General features: G+C 41.4%; 1 protein-coding gene and 3 long non-coding RNA genes across 5 annotated transcripts in view; 3 read left to right on the forward strand and 1 right to left on the reverse strand.

Annotated features, from left to right (window-relative positions):
- kcc (solute carrier family 12 member kcc) overlaps nt 1-24,661 on the reverse strand; it is a 229,155-nt gene that overhangs the window by 92,135 nt on the left and 112,359 nt on the right. For both annotated transcript variants that reach the window (XM_022841387.2, XM_022841390.2), the window contains one exon: nt 15,163-15,368. In XM_022841387.2, the coding sequence (XP_022697122.1) occupies nt 15,163-15,368 (206 nt within the window). The remainder of the gene's footprint in view (nt 1-15,162; nt 15,369-24,661) is intronic.
- Nucleotides 3,710-7,731, forward strand: LOC111265046 (uncharacterized). The gene is made up of 4 exons (XR_002683242.2): nt 3,710-3,842; nt 4,006-4,396; nt 5,179-5,302; nt 7,043-7,731. It is a non-coding gene; the product is annotated as an uncharacterized LOC111265046 (long non-coding RNA).
- On the forward strand, nt 8,833-15,289 carry LOC147752866 (uncharacterized). The gene is made up of 3 exons (XR_015312902.1): nt 8,833-8,988; nt 14,143-14,249; nt 15,174-15,289. It is a non-coding gene; the product is annotated as an uncharacterized LOC147752866 (long non-coding RNA).
- Nucleotides 15,356-16,636, forward strand: LOC111265045 (uncharacterized). Its single transcript, XR_002683241.2, has 3 exons — nt 15,356-15,432; nt 15,690-15,769; nt 15,968-16,636. It is a non-coding gene; the product is annotated as an uncharacterized LOC111265045 (long non-coding RNA).

Here is a 24,661-nt window from a genome sequence, read left to right on the forward strand (position 1 = left end):
GTATATGCTAATACATATGATTTCGCTAACTAGTTCTTATCAATATGCTTTAAAAAGGTTTTCATTAATCTTTCGGGGTAGCAGGTCATCACCGTCAACAGAAGCAATCGTGCAATGTAGAAGACCGCAGCGAGAAAAAACTCGGCAGACAATGTGTTGTCATAGTGTATTTCTAGCGTAGAGAAATAGCTGAAGGCCTTAAAGCTAATAAATTCTATTAAAACATGCTGGAAAATTCAATACCATAGCAAGCCAATGATTCCCTATTGAACTCTTGGCGCCCGGCATGTATTGCAGCTATTCCGTTTTGGATGCGACATCTGAATCTGTTCGTTGTCGTTGATCTTTGCCCACTGGTGTTGTCACTCCCGTAGTGGTCAGAGACCTATAGGTGATCTATGTGCTTGCGTTCTGGGTACAAGTCTATGAAAGATCACACAAATTAAAGGAACGATTGAACAATCACAGCCCTAACCAATTTACCCGAATGTCCCCCCGAAGCGGGCAGCTGCTTAGAATTTCAGCGCAGTACGATACTCAAGGAACTTTAAGCTGGCATATGCCTTTCGATACACAAGTATGCTACATCGAACAACCACTTGTGAAAGGAGAGTGGGAGGTAGTTGGATAGATCGAATGGTGAGTCGGGTTGCAATATCTGATGCCCTTTGTTCCCACGTTCTTGCTGTGTTTTTGGTCTCAAGATTTTACTAGACGGTCCAGTGCTGACAGACCAATAAGGTGTGAGCTGCCCCTCACGTCACAATGGACGCAAATCTTCGACGGGGCCTTGCCAATCCTGTAAAGGTAATTGTGTTAATTGATTTCCTAGCCTGGGCGGTGCAGCTATTTCGTAGTATCAGGGGTTGCCGCTTGGGACTGCATTAGTTAGTACATACATCTATTGTGCTTTATGATTCAGTCTAGATTTGTGCTTTTTCTTTGTAGACTTTCATTATGAAATAAATGTATCTTCTTTTCTCATTAGTCTATAAATCAGGTGTCATGGCTGGTGGTGGCTCATTACACTTAACATATTCATGACCATATGTGGGCACCAAACGCGCTTTTTCCAGCTGTAACGTTACAAGGAGATCCAGGAACGAACGTCAAATGGATTTCGTATGGCAGACAATTTCTATTCTCCCAATGGTTCTTTCATGAGTGCTAGAAACTTCTGCATCGATTTTCCTGTGCTTCCCCTAGGCATTGTCGATTTCCGCTACTGGTCACATGTCCACTGGTCTGGCATGTAGCATAGGACTACAACAGCGACATCCATACAACTCCCCTACGCTCTGCACCGTAACCGAGTCTGCACCGTGACCAGTCTGTGAAAGTTGTTGTACTTGTCGTTTGCTGTAAAAGCAGTAATGTTATCAGACAAGTGTATTTATAGCTAATAGGGGTACGTTTGGGCTCCGAAGGGAAGAGGGGTTGTTTATTGCAGTGATCAACGATATAGTTTTCGTAGATACATTTCGGTACGGACATATAGGGTGGACCCCGGTTAACAAAGCCACTCTGAGCATCGCGTCTGCGCTACGCTTTTAAAGCCGTCACCGTTGTCTAGTTACTAATAAGTTTCTCGATGAAATAAAATGATACCCGTCTATAGTCGAAAACCAGTAGTAGCAACTAATAATATTTAACACTTAAGTGACAACACACGGTTTTGCGTGACATCAAGTTGTTCTCGGTCACTGTTTTACGTTATTACGTCGATATGAGTAGCACACGTTTAAATATTAAGCGGTGCTATAAATTTTGACTGTAAGGGCACCTTTTACTGATACATATAAGCTAGGGTGGTGTCACAATTTAGTGAATTAGCATAGTAAGCCGATGCAGATTTAGCAATCCTTGTTTACACCGATCGATGTTGTTGCTATTGCTGGCTTCAGATGGTGCAATTAGATTATTATTATTATATAATTATTATTTACAGTAAAAATTAGAAACAGCTTTGGCTGCAGGAGGACAACACATAGAAACAGAGGACATGGCACGAGTGTGGACAATGTCCTCTGATAATTCTATGTAGATTTGTGTCCTGCCAAGAGTCGAATGGTGATTTATATCAATAACCCTACCCCCGCTATCAATGCTACTACCAGATTCCACAGCGAAACTTTGTATTGCCAACACGATTCTCTGAGCGTGTATCATTCTGTTAAATCTACGCGATGTAGGACACGATGGAGTAGATTAGTAATTATGTCTGGTTGCCAGTGTAAGCTTAGCCCTTCAACAAATTAAAATAATGTTCATTACTATTTTTATTATTACTATTTTAGCGTTATATGTATCATTATGTACGAGCGATGTACGATCGGCACGATACGATCCTGTTAGTACTATGACCAGACACTTAATACGTATTCGGTCCGCTAAGGCTTGTCTATTTTTCGGATTAATTTGTTCAGGGAAAACATGAAGTGAGAGTCATGAAGGTGTGAAGCCTCTCGTATTGCCTACGACATGCTCACTGTTTGCGACTATTGAATACTGCTAGCTTTGTTGTCTGGCCGTCTACGCGTAGTTGACCTAGCCAAAAGAAATACCAGATAGCTCTATATATGCTGCTTACGATAGACACGTCAGACGTTTTGGGATCCCACCAATGCGGATCGGCAACACTGGCCACGAACGGTCGCCGCTGTGATGTCCATCCACCTAAGGGGTAGTCATGTTAGAGGTGGCGGTGACGATGTAAATGATAATTTACAGAGTTGAATAATTGCTAAAATTCGTATGTGCTTGACTACTACTGATCTGTCCGTTAATTGAACATTTACAATTTATATATATATATATATATATTCTGGAGACTTGCAATACACTGTTGGCCATAACAATCTTCATTTAATGTAAGATTTTCAATTTAATACATATATATATTAGCTAATTTCTTATATTGTTATAAATGGTACCTTATAACTAATATAATAGTACTTAGTAATATTAAACCTATAAACACAAATAAAAAGTAAGGGTTTGTATACAAAGCGGAGAATCCCTGTTGTACTGTTGAGCCAGCGGTGTATCATATGCTAATACGAAAAGCTTCGAACAGTCCCCGGCAGGATGACTATTACGGTTGAGAACGGGCGCGTCACAGAAGGAAAACTATAAATAGCCATTGTACAAGTATGTTCATTATTTCGCCTTACAGCTTCTTTTATAAGGACGCACAAATTCAATAAGAACATGCTAAAAAAATGCAAGACTAAAGTAATCTTTAAGGAAGACCTTCACTTTTTCCATCGGCAACTATCCTCGGGTATACAATGACGCAGATGATAAATACCTTACTGAGTTATACAGCGCCTTGTACTCAGAGCACTTGAACAAACTGATTTAGTTCGAGTCTATATTCATAAAGTCTTCTTCAGCGTCGTCAAACGCCGTCATAAATCACGAATGCCGTTATCAACGGCTTGTTCGAAAAAAATCACAGTATCATAATAGGATACGTTACGTTACATATCGCCTTTCGAATGCCTGCAAGTAATAGGAATCACAGAGGATTAGGCCTAGCTTACATAGGGGTGCATTGTCCTCGAGTGAGCACACTGTACCGTCAGTTACTGTTCCGCACTTCTATAAGGCCCTTTAGGATCTTTCGTAGTATTGATTCTTTCCCTTTCGGGCAAATCTCGGGTCTTAGTTGTATGTGTAAGTATCGGCTAACGCTAGAATACGTTCGCTGATTCTATCGGGATCGCTATGTTTTCCATTCGACACCATTCTATTTCTTCGCCCTTATTCCTTCAGTGGAAACTTTCCATTATTTCCAATTACTTTTGAATTGTGGCGACACTTCCTTCAATCTTGATGAGGTGAGCAACATGGCATTAACAAATCTAGTTCTCATAGACAATAACAGCGATAAGTGGAAATAGAGGCATTGATGATCTTCGTTAATATGAATAATGAAATCCTGCTTTAATTGATGTTCGCGAAGAGCTGTTTGTCATTTAGTTGTTGCGTCATCGTTTATAGGCGAGTTGTTCTAGCCAGCGGCGCATCTATAACCTCTCGGTAAAAATCGTGGCCGGCTCGAAATACCATCGAACAAGCAAGGTCGAACGAATTCCTTCGAAGACATCACTGTTCTCGGTCACCTCAAAACCTTAGAATTAGCGAGCCTTCGTCGCCAGCCGCTTGCCTTGGCTCGTTTGTTGGCCATGTCTAGTTTCGGAAATATTATCCGTCTCGCACACGTTTCAAGAACAGGTAGAGGGCAAACCGTTTACGCCGACAGTACAACCCGACTACCTTACCGCCTTGACGAAATCGCATGGCAAATAGCTTGCGAGACCCAGGTGTCATCGGAGGCAGCAGCTGTTAACAGCTGCAAGAGAAGGTCAAAGGGGGCAAGCAAAATACCGAGGTGAGGCGAACGCGCGCACTCGTCACAATATCACATCGAAAGAAGTCACATAAAAATGATTTTTTTTTTTTTTGTCCAAAAAAAAATGCATATTTCTAAAAACATCGAAACATTTGGGAACAACAAAAAAAAAAAATAGCTGTACGTCTGAAAAACGAATTATTAGTGGAAATTATACTTTAGCAGATTTACGACCTGAGAATAATAAGTGCTTATCATGATAACTCGTGTACCGTATGCGAACTTGATATCTGTGAAATCTACAATACGACACCGATCAGCTAAACATTGCAAGAATTCAAATTTCATATTGGTACCATTTGGTATATAATTATATATATGTATTTATACATTATATATTTATTATACTATATATTTGGTATATAATACTTAAGACGGAACCGGTATGTATAGATAACATATTGCTTTTTTCGATCGTAACAAAGTTTAGATATTACAATTATGCGTGTCGCAGATCTAGAGACCACATAATTGAAATATGCTCATTTAAACTGGGTTAAGTCCGTATCGCTATGTTATATGTATGCTTCTCCCCAATTATTTCTTTCTTTTTTTTTTTTTTGTAAAATTGCTCAACTAACTCTGGAGGATAGTTTTTTACTCCATTGGCCTTTAAAATCTACGAGTCTTTTCAGGTCCGGTAAGTCTCTGAAAACTAACGCAGATTCTCAATAATACACAAGGTGGCCAGCTACCCTTAACCAGTTCGTTACTCTTTCTCTGTGTGTAATATATGTGTCTGTATTCTTTTCTGGAATTAGGATGGAAATACCGAAGAAGCCCCTTGGGTCACTGAGGTCGTCAACAGCAGACAATCAGTATTCATAGCTGAGTATTGCAAGGAGAGATTTATTTACAAGTAGTAACTACTACGACACTGAAGTGGTAAATATACGCACGCCAATCTGTGCCGCTATGCCATAGGCTATACCTCAGTGAATAAAAATAAAAATACTGATTTTGTATACGGGCAAGATTGTGGCAATGACGTTGACAAATCCTGAAACTGATGGAGTATACAGCCGCTATACGGCGTTCATTTTTTTCCCCTACACTTTTCTCGGAATGATTTCTTCGGTATAGTATCAGACTGCTCCGGTAAAGGGCACAGGTCGAGCAGGTTTTGCTGGATCCTCCCTAGGCTTTTCAACAACTCGATATAGTACGCAAGCAGTTATTAAACCAATCCTTGTTTTCTTTATATCAACAATTCCTATTATCAGTTTTTCCTGGTATACATTTTCCTTGTATTCCATTTGTGGCAATCGGCCTTTTGCTAACGCTGAAATTTAAATTAGCATGGCTGCGTATCTCATGTCTTTTCAGGGTTATCATACCAATGCGCAATGCGAAGATATGCGCACTATCTACCCAATCGATACCGTTCCATCAAGTCCATTTCCAGGACTTCCGGTCCTTTATGGCTGATACCTTTGCGCCCCTTACATTAGACAATACGACCTGACACCACTGTCAATATTGCCAACGAAAGTGGCCTGCCTTTATCGGCGATTTGGCCGGTGACTTCCGCAGTCGTTTTGCCCGGTTTTTTATAGTCGAGCAGAAATCGGGTCGATGGAAAATTAATTTGGTTCTTTATTTAACTACACTTGTCATAGGTATACGGATAATTAGCCGGTCTTTATGGTTTGGCCGCTTCGGCAAGTTTAACCTGACGTGGACTTGGTCGCTGCTATTGCTATCGGATTATGAAGGCACTAGGCCTTAATAGTTTGCGTTAATAGGAGACAAACCAGAGGGTAGCACCTAAGCCTACTCGATCGCAGTGGCTTTCGAGCTAATAGCGATCTATAATACATTTTCTGAGCCGCTACAGTATAGAATAATATAATAATACAGAATAAACACGCACAAAAATTTTCTAGACAAGGAAGTATTAGCGATGCATTAGACCAACAAAGGTTGGTAACACGAATACGCACATCGTGACCGCGTTCTACTAGATTATATTTCATTATATCATGATAATACAATGTAAATTTCTTAGCTCGTAAAGATCCCGTAGCAGATTTTATGTAGCTGTTATTCGTTTCAGGCAGTGTATAACAAGATTTTATCCTTTCTTCTGTAATTCCGCTAGATAATAAGTTGCTATGAGCTAACTTCAGTTGAATATGGCTACCTCTAACGTCTAAACGCGTTATGCTTATTTTGTCGCTCGTGCCTGGCTGTCCGTGTTGCAGACATCAATCCAACTCTACCACCAGTTGCCACCACTTCCACTGCCAAATTAGACCTAGTCAAGGTCAGACTGCGGCCGGGGGAAGGGGGAGAGGCAGGGCCTGTTTTTTTTTTCTCTCTCCGTCCTAACTAATAATTTCGTTCGCTTCGCCAAGCCGGAATGTCTTTCTGCTTCGTCGACGTCACTCGCCTGTCTGCTTGCTGACTGTCATCCTCATTAGCTTCCATCGGGATTAACCGCTCACATAGTGCCCTAACCAGATCACTGACATCCCCTAACACTTACACGCAGTAAAAACGACATTTTGTTTTTACTGCTTGTAGACAGACAAAGTATGAACAGTTACATCGCCACTGTTGGCTGGATTGTTTTGATACTTTATTTACTAGCAATCTAACATCCGTGTTATTGCCTGCTTCCAGTCTCACGATCTTAGGAAGTATAGGAGATCGAGCTAGCCCTAATGAGACGTCTTGATCACGCCGTCTGTCATCTGCCACCAGCCCTATGGCTAAAGAATTAGTATGCGAAAGGGAAACCCATTTGCAGGACCACTAGAGTGGAGCATGATGTTGTCCATGAATGAATGAAAAAACCTCATGTTGTCTATGTATTTTCAACTAGTTCGTAAGCTCAGCGGTAGAGATATTTTATGGTTTTTTGACATAATGTGATACGAGCTCTACTTTCAGCAGTACCGTCGTAGTCCGCAGCCGCATGGCGGACTACGATTCCGTGTCTCGCGCAAATGGTCTATGATGGGATTCTAAATTATCAGTTGACTCTCTCCATACGTATGCATTATCATTGTGTGTGAATGCGGAACAGTAACTACGTATTTATAAAGAAAAAATGATGTAATATTCTCGACATTTATAATGTAGTGGTGAGCTAAATGAGACGATCAGCTGTGATGGATAATACGCACCCAAAAAGGTTATAGGAACGTACAAATAAAGAAAACAATATATATAAACATTTGTGTAAGCAACCAGTTCGTTCTGTGACGCTACCCCTGTAAAATATTAAAAGTATTCAGTATTCGTTTTTTAATACGTCCAGATACAAAACATTGCTTTTCGCTAAAAAAAAAAAAAAAAAAAAAAAAAAAGTAACCATTAGTATTTCTATTGCCACACGTGCTTCAACCGTGCGCTTATGCGCTTTTTAGTCTCTTTTTAGTGTCTATTTAATATGGAGCGGCAGGGAATCGAACACAATAGAATTAAATTATAATCTGTATCTACAGATATTGTTCAGCTCAGACATTTAGCTACCACGATTCAGATTCAATGGGAACGGCAAAAACTATTATGAAAGCGGGGTCAATTCGATTCGAACCGGAATCGCTCATGCCAAATGCGTTAACGATTTCCTCTTTCTGTTATTCCGCTGTGTAAACAGCTATGATGCCATTAAATTGTCTGTGTTTTGAGTTTTTCGTCCGGTATCGCTGCTAGACGTCCACCAGCTACCAGAAGGCTGGCTAGCAGCACGGAACGAAGTCTCTCAGTCTATGCCCGGGTTCCAACCCAGATCACAACGTGTCCACAAGATTAGCAGTGCGATTAAATTTTTGGGCGAGCCCCACATTCGACTGATATGATCATGTAGATATTTCGTCTAGCACGCGTTAGTGTGTTGTTGCTCCTTTGCCAGATGACCATTGGCATCGTACCTTTCGTGATTTGCGTAGAAGTTTGATTTATCACGTTGGTCGATACGGGGACAGTGCAGTAAAAGGAAAAGCAGTAGCGATTATTGTATATTATACATTCTACAAAAATAAACAATTCGTCCTGGGCACACCGTATCGTTGTGAACCTTAGTTGGCTCTAGTAGCTAAACCGTAACCAGTAGCGTCCCCTCTATGCGGCATACAATAAGATCAGGTCAGATTAACGTTTCGCAAATCGTATCTGTGCAAATACGAGCACCATCAGTCTGATAATGATGTTGAAAATTGATGGGTATAAACCGTAATAACAGCGAGAAAAGGACAGACAGATACAGCTCGTCGACTAGAAAAATAATCCGTTAGGATTAAACGATCCTCTGTGTATAGCAGTTGGCAATACCCAAAAAAAAGGATCAAACAAGCGACTGACAATAGAGGCCTATCGACCACATGGCTGCTGTGGCAAAAACAGGAACATTATCGAGATTAGACCGTGTGGCATTTCATCATTGGGCCTTTCTCGTATAGGTCTCATTTGCTTATTAAACAAAGACATCGTTGTGCCAGAAGTGGTGTGAGCAGAACAAACGAATCCCATTGTCATGAACCGATACGTCTATGACTGCGCTGCTGGCAGCCTATCTGAGCGACGGCAGTAACGGCCAGCCAGCGAGCCCGTTAATCATGGCAGTAAGTGCTTTGTTGTGCAATGCACAGCTAAACCTTTTGTTGCAGGTCCGTCCAACGAAAAAAATAGGTAGGAGGGAGCGCACGAAGGGCCGCAGCATGTGAAAGGCAATTGTCAGAAAGGAGGCCGGAAAAAGGCGGCAAAGTATGACAGGTCTTTGCTAATGTCGTTGTTACCGTTGTTATCCTCCCGTTTCAAAATGTATGGACATTTTTCGTGTCTCTCAGCGTCGTCCCGTACGTCGTTCCATTGAGCTGACCGCCACCCTGTTGCATTGGCCGCCTGTTTCATCCTGCCATTTAGTACCGCGTTTTTGGATGAGTTTTTCGTCTCGTTATTGTTTATGCTACATTAAACAATGTTGAACGTAGGAAGGTCATCAATAGAAGATTAAGCAGTTCCCATTGTTTACGTGTTATTTGTGACAAGCATATTGTTTGATCGCAATATGTCCGAAACGTGACCGGATTATGAGTAGAGAGTGGTCTCTGGCAGGACATGTTGCAGTACGCACTCTACAATAGTCGCAGATGTATTATTAAAATTGTCATGTTCATATTTATGAAATTTCGCAGCTCCCGCCGATAAAAATAGTTGTTCCATAGAGTTCGCGCTGAAATGTATCCACCCAACTTCCCGAACGATACTGATGAACAAACGTTCACAAGCAAACTTACTATCACACAAATGCTGCAGATAACGTCTGACACACAATTACCAGCTAAGATTAATAATCACATTATCAAAACTGCTACTTATCCTACTGTAGAACATTAGGTGTCAGGCGTTCTTATCGTGATATGATGCTTCTAATGCTCGCCCTTGTTATCTATTACGATTGCAACATGTAACTTACGTACGTAGCGTCATCAGAACTCGCTCTGCTCAGTTCGGTCAGCGACGCAGTTGATTTGGATGAATCCTTACTTATGTATCCGACCCTGTCTGATAGGCTGGAGGGATCAATTTGGTCTCAGCCTGCACTAAATGTTTTCTGTGGAGCATCCTATTATAGTTGAAGACTAACTCTGACTGTTTGAGGTGAGCGCGTTGCGCTTTAAGGGGCATAAACCGACCAGTTAGAAGTGCACCACCAGTCATCTCGAAGCCATTTGTGCTCCTACTCTCGTGCATCATGCACACGGTTATTGCTCTTCGCCCACTTGCTACGTACCTACATCGTACATAGCTCACCTTCAATACTTAATTAGTAACTATGCACGCGTACTACCTGCTAGGCCTGTTGATCGCAGATAGAACCGCTTAGCTACCGGGAAGGACTCTACTCTTGCTCAGTTTGTTTTCTTTTTACTTAAATGGGGGTAGACGAGAGAACGAAGACGGAATGTGATACTTAATTTGTACCGAGTTAATTAGCGCGCCAAAAGATATTAACAGTCAGGCATCGGTAGAATGCCAAACATTGAAAACAACAGCTCATGATCGGTGCAGTTATTACCTCAAGTATGAAATCTGAAGAAGTCGAATACTACAGAAGAAATGTTACCGAAGTTTTTTCAGTCGCATAGAGTATGCCTTCCCTGAAGGATGAATGTGAAGAATTGTTATGAAATTATCAAAAACATACCGAAGAAGCAGAAAAAAACGCAAATCACTGGTGAATTTATTACAGATAGAACACGTGTGGTGTTCTATAGAGACAGTTTGCGCAACTATCATTAACGAAAAATCCGCCTGGGACGTACCGGTCTGTATCGCCAGCCCGAGAATGGCGTTGAATAATGGACAGGGCAACGCTGGTGGCAGTTCCGAATAAATTTGGACTAAAGAGTTCCCTCGTCTAATTCGTCAAGGGTTTTACCGATGAGTGAGTGGCACGGTGCATAGTGTGACTATCAGACGGACGACAAGGTACGACCTCATCGTCTCGCTCCAAGTGCGGCTTACATCGAAAACAGCAGGGTCGATTAAGCCTGTTTTGATTCATATATTCAAGCTGATCGTGTGATTTCGGTTATCAACTATGTCACTTCAGATGGTCGAAAACACTCCGAGCATCCTAGTTGTGCTGAGAAACTATTACATCATGGTCATGTTGAAACCACCTAGTTTATTTTTGCCCTAATAGACGAACAAAAGCTGTTGAATTAACTTGTCTGGGGCAGCTGCGGGCTATCAAGGGCAGCGGGCGTTCATAACTGTTTAATCTTTTTAGGAACGTTGTTGCGACCGAATACTCTACAAAGCTTTGAAACCTCGTCTGAGAAACGCACATACATGTATTCAACTGTAATCAATGACAACTATACATATATATATATATATCCTCGGAATCCCAGGAAGTTATATAGTGATCTGACTCTTAAAATGCTTTCTATATAATTAAATTATCCTTTATATAGAAAAAACGTTTTTGCTTACAAGATGTATAGCCGTATTAATATAAATCTTTTACGAATATACTGATTTATAGAAGAGAAAACTTTAAACGACGTGAGCTGTATATAAAAGTAAGCATACGTCTCGACATTTACGTGGCGTACAATAGCCTCACACTACAGTACCTACGAAATTATTTTACGCTGCTACTGTGAGATTCTGTCGTTCCCATTGGGTATAAACTACTGTTAGTTGTTCTCAATTGTATCCAATACGATTGTGTGGATTCTATATCTGAATTTTCTTTGTAATAGCTTGCCACAGTCGAGGGCCATAAGACTGTCGAGGAAAAAGAAGGCTATGCATACTAGGCAGGGTCACAGTACACGAATCAACCGCATCAGTTCCTAACTTGCTGCCGCCCTCAGTTCCCTTCCAAATATCGATCCCCTTGAGCTTTTATCAGAACAAGCGCTGGCAAATTAGTTGTCACAAATAAATTGTCCGTTTTCCATTGGCGTTCTTCTGTATGATGCCAGAGAGGCCGATTACTGTTCCGTGCGAGCTCGTTTGGCACGTGCTGGCGGCGTTCAGAACAGCAACATTATATGTATTGTTCTTAACGAGCGTTCAAAATAGATCAGCAGTACTACTGCAGCCTCCCCTGTTGTGGCAACGATTGCCTTCACCTCCCGTCGCCCTCGTGTGATCCCACGGTATCACACTGCGCCTATCCAACCCATCCCGACGATATTTCAGGGATCTTTGGAGCCGTTCCATCTCGCGCGCCCTACCCCGTAAATGGTCGACGACCATAGACTGTGAACTCTGTGCAAATTGAGTGACAATGCGTTTTCCTATCACAATTTCTCATTCGCATTTACTAGCTGGCCAGGTAAGGTAATTGTAGGTCGTTATTGTTCTCTGCCGGGTCCATTTTGACCGACGGGTCAAGCCCGGTATCTAACGTGGCTATTGTTGGGGCATTAAAGCAGCACGCGACCAGCTTTGCAGGTAGTCTCCGACCCACCCTGGCGGCCTATCGTGGAAACCCCCTGAATCCAACTCTCGACTCATTATCCGTCCGCAGCTGCTCTTTTGCTTCTTCCTTTCTTGCAAGAGCATCCCGTACTACTAGTAATTCACGAAGTTGTTGTGGAACCAAAAAGAAAGGCACGCGTGCCTGACGTAGCGATGCCAGGAATGATAACAGAAAGTTACGCCAACGCAGTTTGCGGGAGAGACTAAAAAGGAGCGGAGGGATGGTACACATCTCAACAACGAAAACTAGTAAGTGGGTTCGGCTTAAGGTACCAAACTAAGGGGAACAGAATATCAGAGCAAGCCAAAAAACGACTGATCCGTCTGGAAATTTTGTCTCAGACATTCGATGTGCTATAAATTGAACCGGCTATCCTCTGAAGTCGCTGTCGCTGCTGACGGCTGCTTTGTGCGAGGATAGTAGTAGCTGCAAGAGAAACTGAATTTTCCGAGTTCTCTAAAAAAAAAGAGGACGTAGGCCTTAGAGGAGGCGCTAAACCTAAGCGAGTTGCCTTGGGAAACGGTAACAACGTGAGTTTCGCGACGTTTGCATCAAGCTGCAAACCAAGAAGTATCGATAACAACATTATTGTTGCCGTTCCTTTTTGTTGAAGGGAAGACAAGTGACAGGATTTAAAGCTACTTTAAGGCGTCAAATTCAAGGCCCATGATGGGTTAGGCTTTTTAAGTAAAACAAGCATTAGCTCGCAGTCTTTGACAGCAAAGGGAGTCACAGTTACCTAATTGATTCAACAAGCGTCAGCTACCTCCAATCCTGGCTAGTTAGTTCACCTCTCGAATGCTCAACGACACGACTTCCAACAATGTCTCGCACAACAATCGTCAAACCGAGAAAATAGACGGTAACGTTCACGTCTGGCGTCTAGTAAGCCCGGTAATAGGCATCGCTTCTGAGAATTACTTTAGGCCCAAGGCATAGAACCAATCTGTTTCGCTCGGCCTCTCTGTCAGGACAAATTCTATACCCTTAACTTTGTTCAATGTCGTTGTTACTTAAATGCTCTTTTCAATATAGGTCGCAGCGCAACATGTCGCATACAAAACGGTAGTACCTTTTTAAAGACCATTCTCACATCTAGTTAAATTGACCTCTATTTTCAATAAATGATCAAAGCGTGGCTTGCCGTTGTTAGCAAGTCTGAAATCAAAACGGGGGATTCTGGTACCTTCAGTCTTCACATATAGAGATAGAGAATAGCGGCTATGGATTTCTATACAAACACGAACTGATCAATGTCTGTTAAACCTTTCTCATAGGCATTTCCATTCAGAAGTACCCTATGGTATCTACCAAATCATTATTTGTATGATCGAAACATTATTAGGCAAAATATAAATTTGTCTCACACTTACGTAAGGTTTATGCATTTGTATATACATATCCGTGGTCCTGCTACTTAGCTACTCTGCTAACTAAATTAGATATTAGCGTTGTCTAACTACGATGTCCATAACTGGGATCGAGCTTCAGATCTGTTTAAACCAACCTTTACAGATTTTTACACAGATATATGTGCGCTTTTATCCCTGTTTGCCCTGTAATGCTGTCTTTTTTTGCGAGGCCGCTTCTGAACTCTGCCTGTAAGAAACTTTACTACAGAAAAAAACTCGAAATGTTTTGCGTTTCCAATACCGCTTGGTGCTGCTGCTGCTGCTGCTACAGCCGCGGACCTTAACGTCTGCATGTAGCACTTGGTCTGTTTCGAGTTTTCGTTCTAACCCGTTTCCTTCCGTCTGTTTGCTGTTGCCCGCAGTTGACGGTCGACCCCTTCACAGCGAAGAACTGCCCATGAAAACTTACTTTATGATAACAGATGCCATTGTGATAATTTTGGATCGGCATGAAGCAACGCCAGAATTTGTAAGGAACAGTGAATAAGTACTGGCAAAATTAACCGGTGTATATATAGGGTTTCTCCAGCAAGTGGACCATTTTCGTAAAGCCGTTTTAGGACACTCTAAGCTAAACATATACGCCGATATAGTAACAACAGGGACGAAAAAATACAATATAATTGTACATACAGTAACGTCATACACCGTATAAAGTCTATGTACATGTAGATAACCGTAATAGGCTCCATTGTAACAAGAATTGCATGCTAAGGTCTAACAACGTTGCAGAAATGTGGGAAAGTGTTGTAGTGTTTATCAGCCAAGTTTTTTTTAATGAACGAAATCGGCCTCTTCTATAGCCGTCTAGAAAATCAGATATACAGTAGTAAATAGGTCTTTTTCATAGCTTAGTATATATAACAATGCATCACGTGCGTCCTAAGTCATACATTAGCGGAACATGTGTTCTCTCTATGAACTTAGTTTATATCATCGCGGTTGCCAATAAATGCAAGTTATCTAACTATTTCAGCGTCTGGGCGAATTTGTTCTATCCCTGAACGTAAATATGCATTAAGGGTTCGACAAAACTATTATCCGCTTTTTGATCTCTGCGCAGCTATTAATACTATTACGTCGTAGTCTACCTTGCTAATTGTCACAGTCGATTTTTCATGTATTTCCTAGAAATATCCCCGTACCCGGTCAATCAGCCGATATGTTCATAATTTTGCCCCTAGAAACTGTCAATTTAAAATGAAGTGCACATGGGCTTGTTTAGGTACACACAAATTTCGAACCGAATCAGTTAGGGCTATGTCGTTCAATTTCTTAGTAGGTAAACGGGGCTAATTCTGGTAGCACATTCGTGGTAGGCTTTGTTGTCATGATTGTGTAGTCTTTGTTTCGTCATCGTCGCCGTCATCGGTGCTACTTACCTTGGCAGCAGGAGGTGGATCTTCTCCGGGATTAGCGGGAATGACGGCGTCATAGTCGGCCAAACTGCTGAGCAGTGTAGCTACCCTGGGACGATCTGGGCATTCCTCGTGGTATAGGTAGAGATTCCTTTCATAGCTCGTGAGATTGCCTCCATCGCCTGCTCCAGCTCCGCCAGCCTCGATCGACTGGGGGTCCATCGAATCGCCTGGAATCGATTTTAGTCGATGCAGCGAGAGGGTCAGTACACAGAAAGACAGAGAAAAAAAAAGGTAAGATATTTCACGACAAATAACGAGCTATGTGGTATATCAGCACATACGTAAAAAGTATATAGTAGTAAACCTAAATAGTAACTAGAGAATACGATCGGGAATATTCGCTGAGGCGCGGTCAATCACTTGTTGTTTTTTTACTACAACCAATAGAGTCGCGTGACCTTCCTCCCTGGAGAAAACACAAAAATTGTGAACTGTTGTCTGGTCTAACAGTTTACCTTCTACCCCTTTTATTTTTTCTTTTTCTATAGCATACTCCATGTAGCAGGAGCGGAATTCATGCGTTTAACAGTCACGCAGATTTTAGCATCATTGCGGACTGAAACAACAGGTCAGTGCATAACAGTGCCGAACTACGTAAACGTCTTCATAGCCGGTTTTTCGAAATGATCTCAAATTGTTTCATAGTTACACACAGTGTATATACATAGGTAGAACAATGATAGAGTCAAGGCGTATTTCTTACGTTCGCGAAAGTGTTATATGTATACATACATACGTACATAGAATTTAAATGTTATTGTTGTAGGTTGCTCTAAAACAGGCGTGGAAGAAAACCCTATGGCCTGCTGTTTTCTATCCAACTCATATACAATCTCAGGACCGGTCTTCATGGATGAATGGCAGGCCTAAATTCAAGCTGACATGACCGGCAGAGCGCGGCATCCTGCGAAATGGCCTTTCGAAGGAAGCCAGTGCACAGTCAATAGTTATGTATACATATATATATATATATATATATATATATATATGGCAAAAAAGGTTGGTAAAGGCACGAACTGGGGCGTTCGACCACGAAGGAGAATCGCTACTCTTCCGTTTCCCGTTAAGAAGAAAACGACTGAAGGCGGGCCTAATATTAATATGTGTCGTTCTCGACAAACTAGCATTACTACAAAACAAAAAGTCGCTAGCGGAAGGAATGCTCTTTATCTTCAAACCCAACCTTATTCAAAACCCATTTGAATGCTAATATATCTTGTTGGAAATATGTCTATTTGGATGCGGGTCGAGACATTCTGCCTGTGATCGAATCGCAAGTAATCCAGAGATTTTAGCGGGTACATTTGAAATAGAAAGTTTGTTGTCAGCAATGAAATATCCGAATCGAATAAGCGTCGCCATCTATAACATGACCTATTCCTTTGTTGCATACACATAGAAAAATAAATGGAGCACCATTGCGTCAATTCATATACCCGAAATTGAAATGGCTCTGCAGTTAAATGAAACTACAAAAACGAAGCTATTTGTGATAGTTAAACGGCCCTTTTCTCCCCCCATTTGGTTCAAAGTCGTTATAACAACACCTTTCTCTCCTTTCACGCCCTCACAGCTCACAGTAGTACTACTAATCTGATTAAATGTCATGTATCAGAATGTGGACACACTGCCGTTCGCATTAGCGTCATACGTTTGATGGAATGCCCAGCGACGGCTTAACCCTGAAATGTTTGGTTTCTAGTCTAAACAACAAATACAGAGCCTTTCGATGTGATTGTCAACTAATACTATGACGGCAGACTTGCCAGTCCTCAACACTTCATTTTTCGCTTCTGACCCCTTTTGTTAGCATAAGCTACTGCTGATTTGCCCATTGGTAGAAAGGATAACATTGTCAGCAGCCAGCCCTTTTAGGTCTGTTCTTGACCTTCCAGGTCATTTAACAACGCCGATTCAGCTTTCCTCATAGTCTCGTAGGGCAATGCTGTTGACGGCGCTAGGTGTTCCTGGCTGGCTCCATTCAAAGCACAGGAGTTCGGTCATACCGGCAGTCAGCGCTAACTCGAAATCAGTGGACGGCAAGATGCCGCTGACTGGATCAGTAGGCTGATTAACTGGGGACATTTAGAATCCTCTAACGCTTTCAGTAATACAGCCTTTAAAAGGACAGAATACCGCATTCATTAAATGCCTTGCCGCTTGCCTTAACCGCTTGGGCCTGGTGTCCGGATCACGCTAATACGATCACACCCTTATAAAACTATGTGGCTTAATTGCTCTGCTAGACAATTTATATTGCTCGCTGTATCTCTGCTACACTTTTAAGGTCGACAAAGTATCGATTTCTTTTTAACCAACATTAACGCAAGTATCCTTGGCTTCTGAAGTGATATTAACTAGCTAAATATACGCCATTTTGATCGATGACCTTCTGCCATTTTCTGATAGGACCATCATCGCATTACTGTAGAACCCCTGTGGTCTCTGGGCGAAAAAATGCGACAAGTGTCTTTTGTATCCCTTTATAAAAGCTAAATGAATCACCATTACGAAAATCTTGTAGATATCGAAACAAGGAGTAGTTCTGTTGCGGGTGCGTTAAAGTTTCCCTTCCCTTTTCTTTTCGTTCGAAAAGTTTTTTCGATTTTTGCCGACTAACTAGAGATGTAAGTGGCCTGCCATTGTTGAAGCAGAAGGCGGCCCTTTATCGCTCAGTAGTTTCCGTCGAATGTTTTTTCAGTGGCTTATTGTAATCTTGTTAGTTGTTGACGGTAAAAACCCGAATCAAGGCGGCAGCAGCAGCAGCCCATAATGGCACGATTCGTTTCTCATCCCACCTGATACATAGTACAATTTTCTTTGGTATCAAGGTAGGCTTTGCGAGGGATTGTGGAGCAAAAGTTTCTTCGAGTCATGATTCCATTTTAACTCACCCTAGTGAAGATAAAGGAATCAATGAACGGATTGAAGTTTGTTTCGTCTGTCATCTGTCCTGATGTAAATTTAGAATTAGTCTACATAGCTTTCCTGTATACAGCAACAAGAACCGCCGATTGGTTGTCTCACATCTGGTACCGTGAAATTCACAGTGACCAAAAGCGCTCGCTAATGATACTGTGTTTGGATTGGCCTGTCGCCTATTTTAATCTAGTTACCCAAAGTATCTTAGAGAATTAGGAAGAGCTAAATAGCATTTTATTTTAATTATTGTTATCATTATTTTTTTTTGATGGACAGTTAAAAAGCTCTGAACCGATTGGGTTCGAGGTAATGAAAGTAGAGTAAAGATAATACAACTAAAGGAATCCTGACAATTGCTAGGCTGCTTAATAATCTAGGTTATACTAGCCGTTTCATAAAACGGCCACGTCGTAAATTTTATCCTTTTTAGGGGCTGCAATCTAACGTCCCTGCAGCTGTAATTAAGTTGAAACCTCTCAAAACATCTCAGCAGATGGTATCTATCCTTACTGGCTCCATCATTATTGAAGGCTATTTATATACCTTATCGCAATAAATAATAAATAAAAGAGTTTGTTCCCGATCAATCGTATTGACTGAATTCGGACAATATAGAAGATTGAAAAAAGCTCTTAGACGCTTTCCTATTAATGAAAAGCTTCAGTAGAAGCAGTAATAGAAAACTGTTTCTGTCCTGGAGTATGAAGACGATACCGATTGACTTTACTTCTGTGATTCTCTAGCATTTGCTTTGGCTAGTCCTGGTCGTGTTTGTTTTTCATTCATCTGGATAGGCCAGTTGAAGAAAAATCACAGTAGCCTCAAAACTTAAGCTAATGATAATAACCATCTAGTACGCATCATCGTATTGATGCATATGTTGTCGTAAAAGATAATGAGCGAACGAACGTGTTTCTGGGTACAAGTCGAACCGCTCGAAAAAAGCTCACCAGTCTAGCAATCCTATAAATCGATCAGATAGGCCAGTCTGTGCTAGGTAAGTCAATAAATGAGCCTTTTTTTTTTTATTAAGAAGTCACTATTCTTTTGTCAAGGAAAGACAAATCATCATTACGGATTAAATACCTAATCGTTTATGCCATAAATCTATTCAGCCTCGCTTCCTTAGCGCCCTGCAGATTACTCACGTACCGATATTATTTTTACGGTTTAGTTGTTTTTTTCAACCGCTTCGGAAATTATCTGGATGCAGATTAAAAAAACTTAGAAGAAAAACTCGATTCCCGGATAGAATCAAGCACAAGCCAAGAGTACACACGCAGTCATATTTTGGGTAAATTTTTGTAAAAGATTGATATAGAATTCAGGGTGTAATAATCGCATAATAAGAGGGCACAAATCGTCGTAGTGGTCTGAATTATATTCGTAGCGTGGATATTAAAATAAATATTAAAGTCTAAGATTTCTTATATATTTGGCGACATTAACGTCTTTTATACACTAAGCAGAGTATATTGAAGGGTAGAAGACAGTATTTTTCGCAACAGAATGAATCTTATTCTATCAATCGTGAAATCTCCTTTTTCCATCGCTATTTACAACATCAGCCATTTCTTTTTATATGAGAAATTATATGAGGCGAAATCATTGGCGTATAGTTAGTGTTTTCGGAAAGTACCTATCACGCTTTGCGTATCTAGAGTAGGTGTGGTGAGTAACAGGCATCTCGAGATGGGTCTTTCAGGACGCTGGATGAACAAGCTCCACTTCGAGTGAAGCTATTCTTATGTACAATATGGAAGGAACTATTTTTGAGGTAGCCACCTAACCAAAAAAAAAGAACCTGTTTAAAGAGCTTCGTGTGGATGGACCAAAGGCGAAATGGAAAGCTCCGAGCTATGAACCAATGACGATGTTTTCCCGCTCTTTATTTAGAAAATTTATTGCTTTTGAGCTTGTCGTCTTCAATTCGTGTTTTCTTCTGATACTTACTTTCTAGTTCTCGGAAAGTCATTCGGTATCTCTTCTTTTTCCTAATCAAGCTATAACCATTTTGCTTCCTCATAATTAACCGAAAAAGGCTAGAAAGTATACGACGTTGGGTCACGTTTTGTTACTGGCGTTTGTCATCGCAAAGGCAGATGTCGCTGATTTGTGTCAATACTCATTCGCGGTGCACCGACACACAGGGCATGGAGGGTTAAAGGTGGGCGTGAGCAAACGGGACCCAGTTTAGTTCCACTGTTTTGTCGACCGGTATTCGCACAAAGCCTACAAAAGCCATAGTAAGCTTCTGCCCTCCAGTAGTCGCAAGACCCCGCATCGTCGGTCGTTTCCCAAACTGCCTGTCAGCTAGTGCGTCTGCGCTCTGAAACGCTACTTGGTCACGTCGGCCTTAGTGTGACCTGTGGCTTTAGCCGACTTTAGCGTTTAGGGCTCGCTAGCTAGGTCGGGACGATGGGACAAGCGAAAGAGGTTGTCGTCGTTAAGGTTTTATTTGAGCTCCTCTGAAACGCTAGTGAGTTAGCATAGGCGATAGGAAATGCGCGCATGAAAGTGGTGCCGCCAGTAGTGTAGCATGCAGGGAGTAGTCAGAGGTAACAGAGGTCACCTCGGCGAAACGGTCTCTATAGCACCAACGGGGACAAGGTTGGAGCCTCGAGTGCAACTTTTGAATAGTTGCTTCAACGTCATCGTTTAGATGCCTTCCTTCAAGATGCTCCAGCTTCTATCGCTGCTAGCGCTGCCATTGCCAAAAATTAGGATCAGCTACTTAGGCAGAGTATAACAAGAGGAGAGGAATACCGAGAAACGTTGTTGTCAATTTCTTGCGAGAGCTCAGGCAGCGGAAGGACGAAAAGAAGGAGTGGCTTGGAGTTAGGGGTGAGGGTATCCGGTAAGGATAGATGAGTGCTTGTGAAGGCTGGTGAGAGAGCCCAAATGGGCTGTAATCGCGGTGTGAAACCCAATTAGCGGCAAAGAAGAATTGGTGCCTGCTTTACAAGCCAGTAACGTATGCTAAAAGGTTAACGTTTTCATGGCAAAGATTAGGGGGCCCAAGGACAGGGTGTCACATTTGAGGTAGAAACAAATGTAAAAAACACCGAAACGAATTCTGACTATACGGCTGATTGGCTGGGCGAGGTTCCAAGAATAACATTTACTCGAACATTTATGCGGCAACAACCGCATGTATACATTCACGTTAATCCTATACACTTGACAAGTTTCAGGTATACTAGGACCTGTTGCCGTAGGGATTTAACACTTGTCGTAACAGCAAGCCGTGGCTCTACTTTACGTTGCCCGTAAGAGGCCCTTTTAGACTTCAGTGAAAGCTTCTTTTTCCCCTTAACAACGAAGACACTGTCGTTAGTTTTCGTGGCTGACGATTTTTGTTGTTCCGCTTTTTAGTACAAGCTTGAGCAAGAGAATCGGTAAACATTTTTTTTCATGAATTTACCCGAGATTGCAACTTATTTAAAGCTATGCGGCTAATGATATTACGCTACTGGTTTCAATATACTTACATCATTCAAAGCATTAACTACAAATTTCATTGCTCTATAATCTTACCATGAAGTCGCTTACTAAGTTTATGTAAGTCTGCTGGTCGGGTTCATGGAACGCTACGAGTTTTCCACAACCCTGCAGTTCGAATAGTTGGTAACAATAAGATCCGGCTTCATTGTTTAGCTAAGCGTGTTCTGGGCTATAACTTCCGGTTAAGCCTTTTCACTTTGCTTCGTTATAATCGTTCCTCCGTCATAATAACTACTCCATCGTCGTTAATCTATCGCATAGCGCTCAAGTTCTGTGCATTCAATTTTGCTCAGTCTTTGTTTTAGATGGCGTCAAATACTCTGGAACTGCTACTTCTAGCGTAGTTAAGGGATTAGAAGACAAATTAAAAATGAGGGGAGAAACGAGAGTACCTTGAATTCACTGTTAAATGGGAAGCATGTTACTTAAAAAACAGGCCCGGATAAATTGAACGAGCACTGAGGTTCTACGAAATACGCCAGTTTTCCTAGCAGTACATCAAAAATAAGGTCACCAAAATTGACAGCAATTAATTTTACCAATAAACAGGCAGAGCCGTAGCGGGTTGTCCTACGCCGTGCTCTAGGTATTATACTTCGTTTGCAAAAGGTTTCGTTCAAGGGAAAGTACCGATAGGTAATATTCATTAAGATCTGCTAATTAGACAAGTGGTCGCCTAAGTTTATTTAAATAATTAGCAAAAATAAAGTTCGCATTTGAATTATTTGTCATAGACAGGTTGTTGCCCATCATAAAAGCTCTATTAAGTACTAATAAACACTACAATTATATTTAGTGTTAAGTTACGCACTTGTTTTACAATCGGAGGCATTAATTATATCAAGAAGGACATTAAGTTAACATTAAAAAAAATATTAGCAGATCGGCTACGTTTACGCTGGAAGTTCTGCATCAGTGCGGATATATCTTTTCTAGTGTTTGCAGTCTTTTTCTTGTTACTCCATGGGTTTCAATGTAGTCTGCGTAAATATTTCTAAGCGATAAAATATTATTCTGTTGACACATGTTATGTTTATATGCTTATAAGGCATGTATGAAGCAGCGTCGACATAACAAAACGTAGGCAATGATAGTCCGTCTAGGTGCTACGTAGTTGTTCGACGTAAAATGTGTAGGCGCCCCATGCACATATATTCTGGCAACTGGTAGTATTATACCTGACCAACTGAGTACCTAATTGTTGCTGTAGACTTTGCATGTCTCAGATACGTCGTGCCGTTGTTTGTCTGCACCGGGACCAGCGCCAAAGACCTGCCTCTAGCCTGGTTGGGTCATTTACAATCCACTGGTTTAGTATCAAGCTGCCGTATACTGCTTCTATATAATACTATTAGTTAAACTACCGATCCTGGTAAGCGGTCTGTTCTTTGCGAGGAGCGGTAACGTCAGCAGAGTCCCCTAATACCATGACGCCAATTGTGCACTAAGCTAGAACAATAAGACTAGAAAAAAAGGGACCAAAAGCAAAGGAGCGTGTTTTTCGGATTTAGTCAGCATCGCTCGTGAGGAAAGAATGTTAACTTGAAGTGTTCAGCTAAATCGGCGGAATCGTCGTACGCCATTTCACTTTCTCAATCACTACATCACTTGTAATAACTTAGAAAGACAGCACGCATGTAACGATAAACGTGTCCGAATGTGGTGGTCAACAGCCTTACACGGTGGCTGAACAGAACTGTATGCCTTGGTGTCGCAGTAGGCTATCCTCATATCACGGATTATCAGAGTTATCATCAAAGAAAGATCAATCTCCGATACAAATACACATAACGCATCATATTATTAAATCTGTCTCGAATAGAGAAAACACAAGATTTTCGAGATAATATTAGAGTAGCACGATGCATGAATAATGGGCTTTTTGCTACCAATATGGACTAGTAGGAATAAATTTAAAGTTAGAAAGAACATCGACCTATTGTATATATATAGGCAGCATACTCGGGAACTTTGCTAAAAAATTGCAAATAATGGCAATGATGAAGTGAAATACAGACAACGTTGACTATATGCTTTAGCAGTCTGAAATGCTGCGGAAATATCTGAGCTAGAACAATAAGACTACGGGTCATTCACTATTAGGAGTGAGGAAGTTGGTTCTCTAAGATATACTAATTCGATCTTCGAAGGACGTCGCATACTATGGGTATAGGGCTGTGTTCAACCTGTTATTTTTCGCCGGTTCCTGTCGTAGCCTCCGTGATGGTCACTAATGCGGATTGGCTGGAAGAGGCCCGATCACGATGCCGGCCTCTTTCTTTGTTGCTTCCTAAGAAGAAGAAGAAGAACATGACGCGACTGTCAATGGAAAACTAGCTCTATAGGAGCAGATAGCAAAACGGATATGTGGTTAGATTGATAGATAAGGGCCGCCGCCACCGCCCTTATGTCTCCAGCCCGAACGATTTTTGGCCGCAGGTACTTGGGCTAAACTCAGGGTTGGTTGCCTGGTTAGCCATTACCGCCATATAGGGTCTGTTCTACAAAATGTCGGAAACTATCCTGATGCAGAGAAGCACTCATCAGGCTGTTTCAATATGAAGTGGTAGAATCAAGGCAAAATTATATATTAGCGTAAAAGTTATGTATGACTGGAGTTATTTAAAAATGAAAAGCGTTGTTTAGCAGCTAGCGGAGGAGCGTGAGAAAAAGAGGATAACGAAAAGAAAAATGAAAAGATACGTATTAAAAGAAGGCGAAATCTGTCCGGCTTGTCTTTGCAATATGTGGACTTCGTCATGCTTTGTTTACTATACCGTCGTTTTTGAAGATTCATGTATAAACGCCAGCCAAATATTTTTCAAGGCTATTCGTGCTGATTTCGATAGCTATTCCACTTGTGTTCGTTGCTGTTAATCGCGATGTTTAGCAACGAAGTTTTTCTGGCCCAAAGACACTTCAGATGGGGTAAATGGAACATTTTGGTACGTTTAGTAAAAACAAGATATCTCCCAGACTACGGACCCAATCAGCGCGTTTCGGAGATATATAGATTTCATGTAAAAATGGTCTT

The sequence above is a fragment of the Varroa jacobsoni genome, unplaced genomic scaffold (assembly GCF_002532875.2).
Source record: "Varroa jacobsoni isolate VJ856 unplaced genomic scaffold, vjacob_1.0 scaffold_925, whole genome shotgun sequence".
Taxonomy (NCBI): Eukaryota; Metazoa; Arthropoda; class Arachnida; order Mesostigmata; family Varroidae; genus Varroa; species Varroa jacobsoni.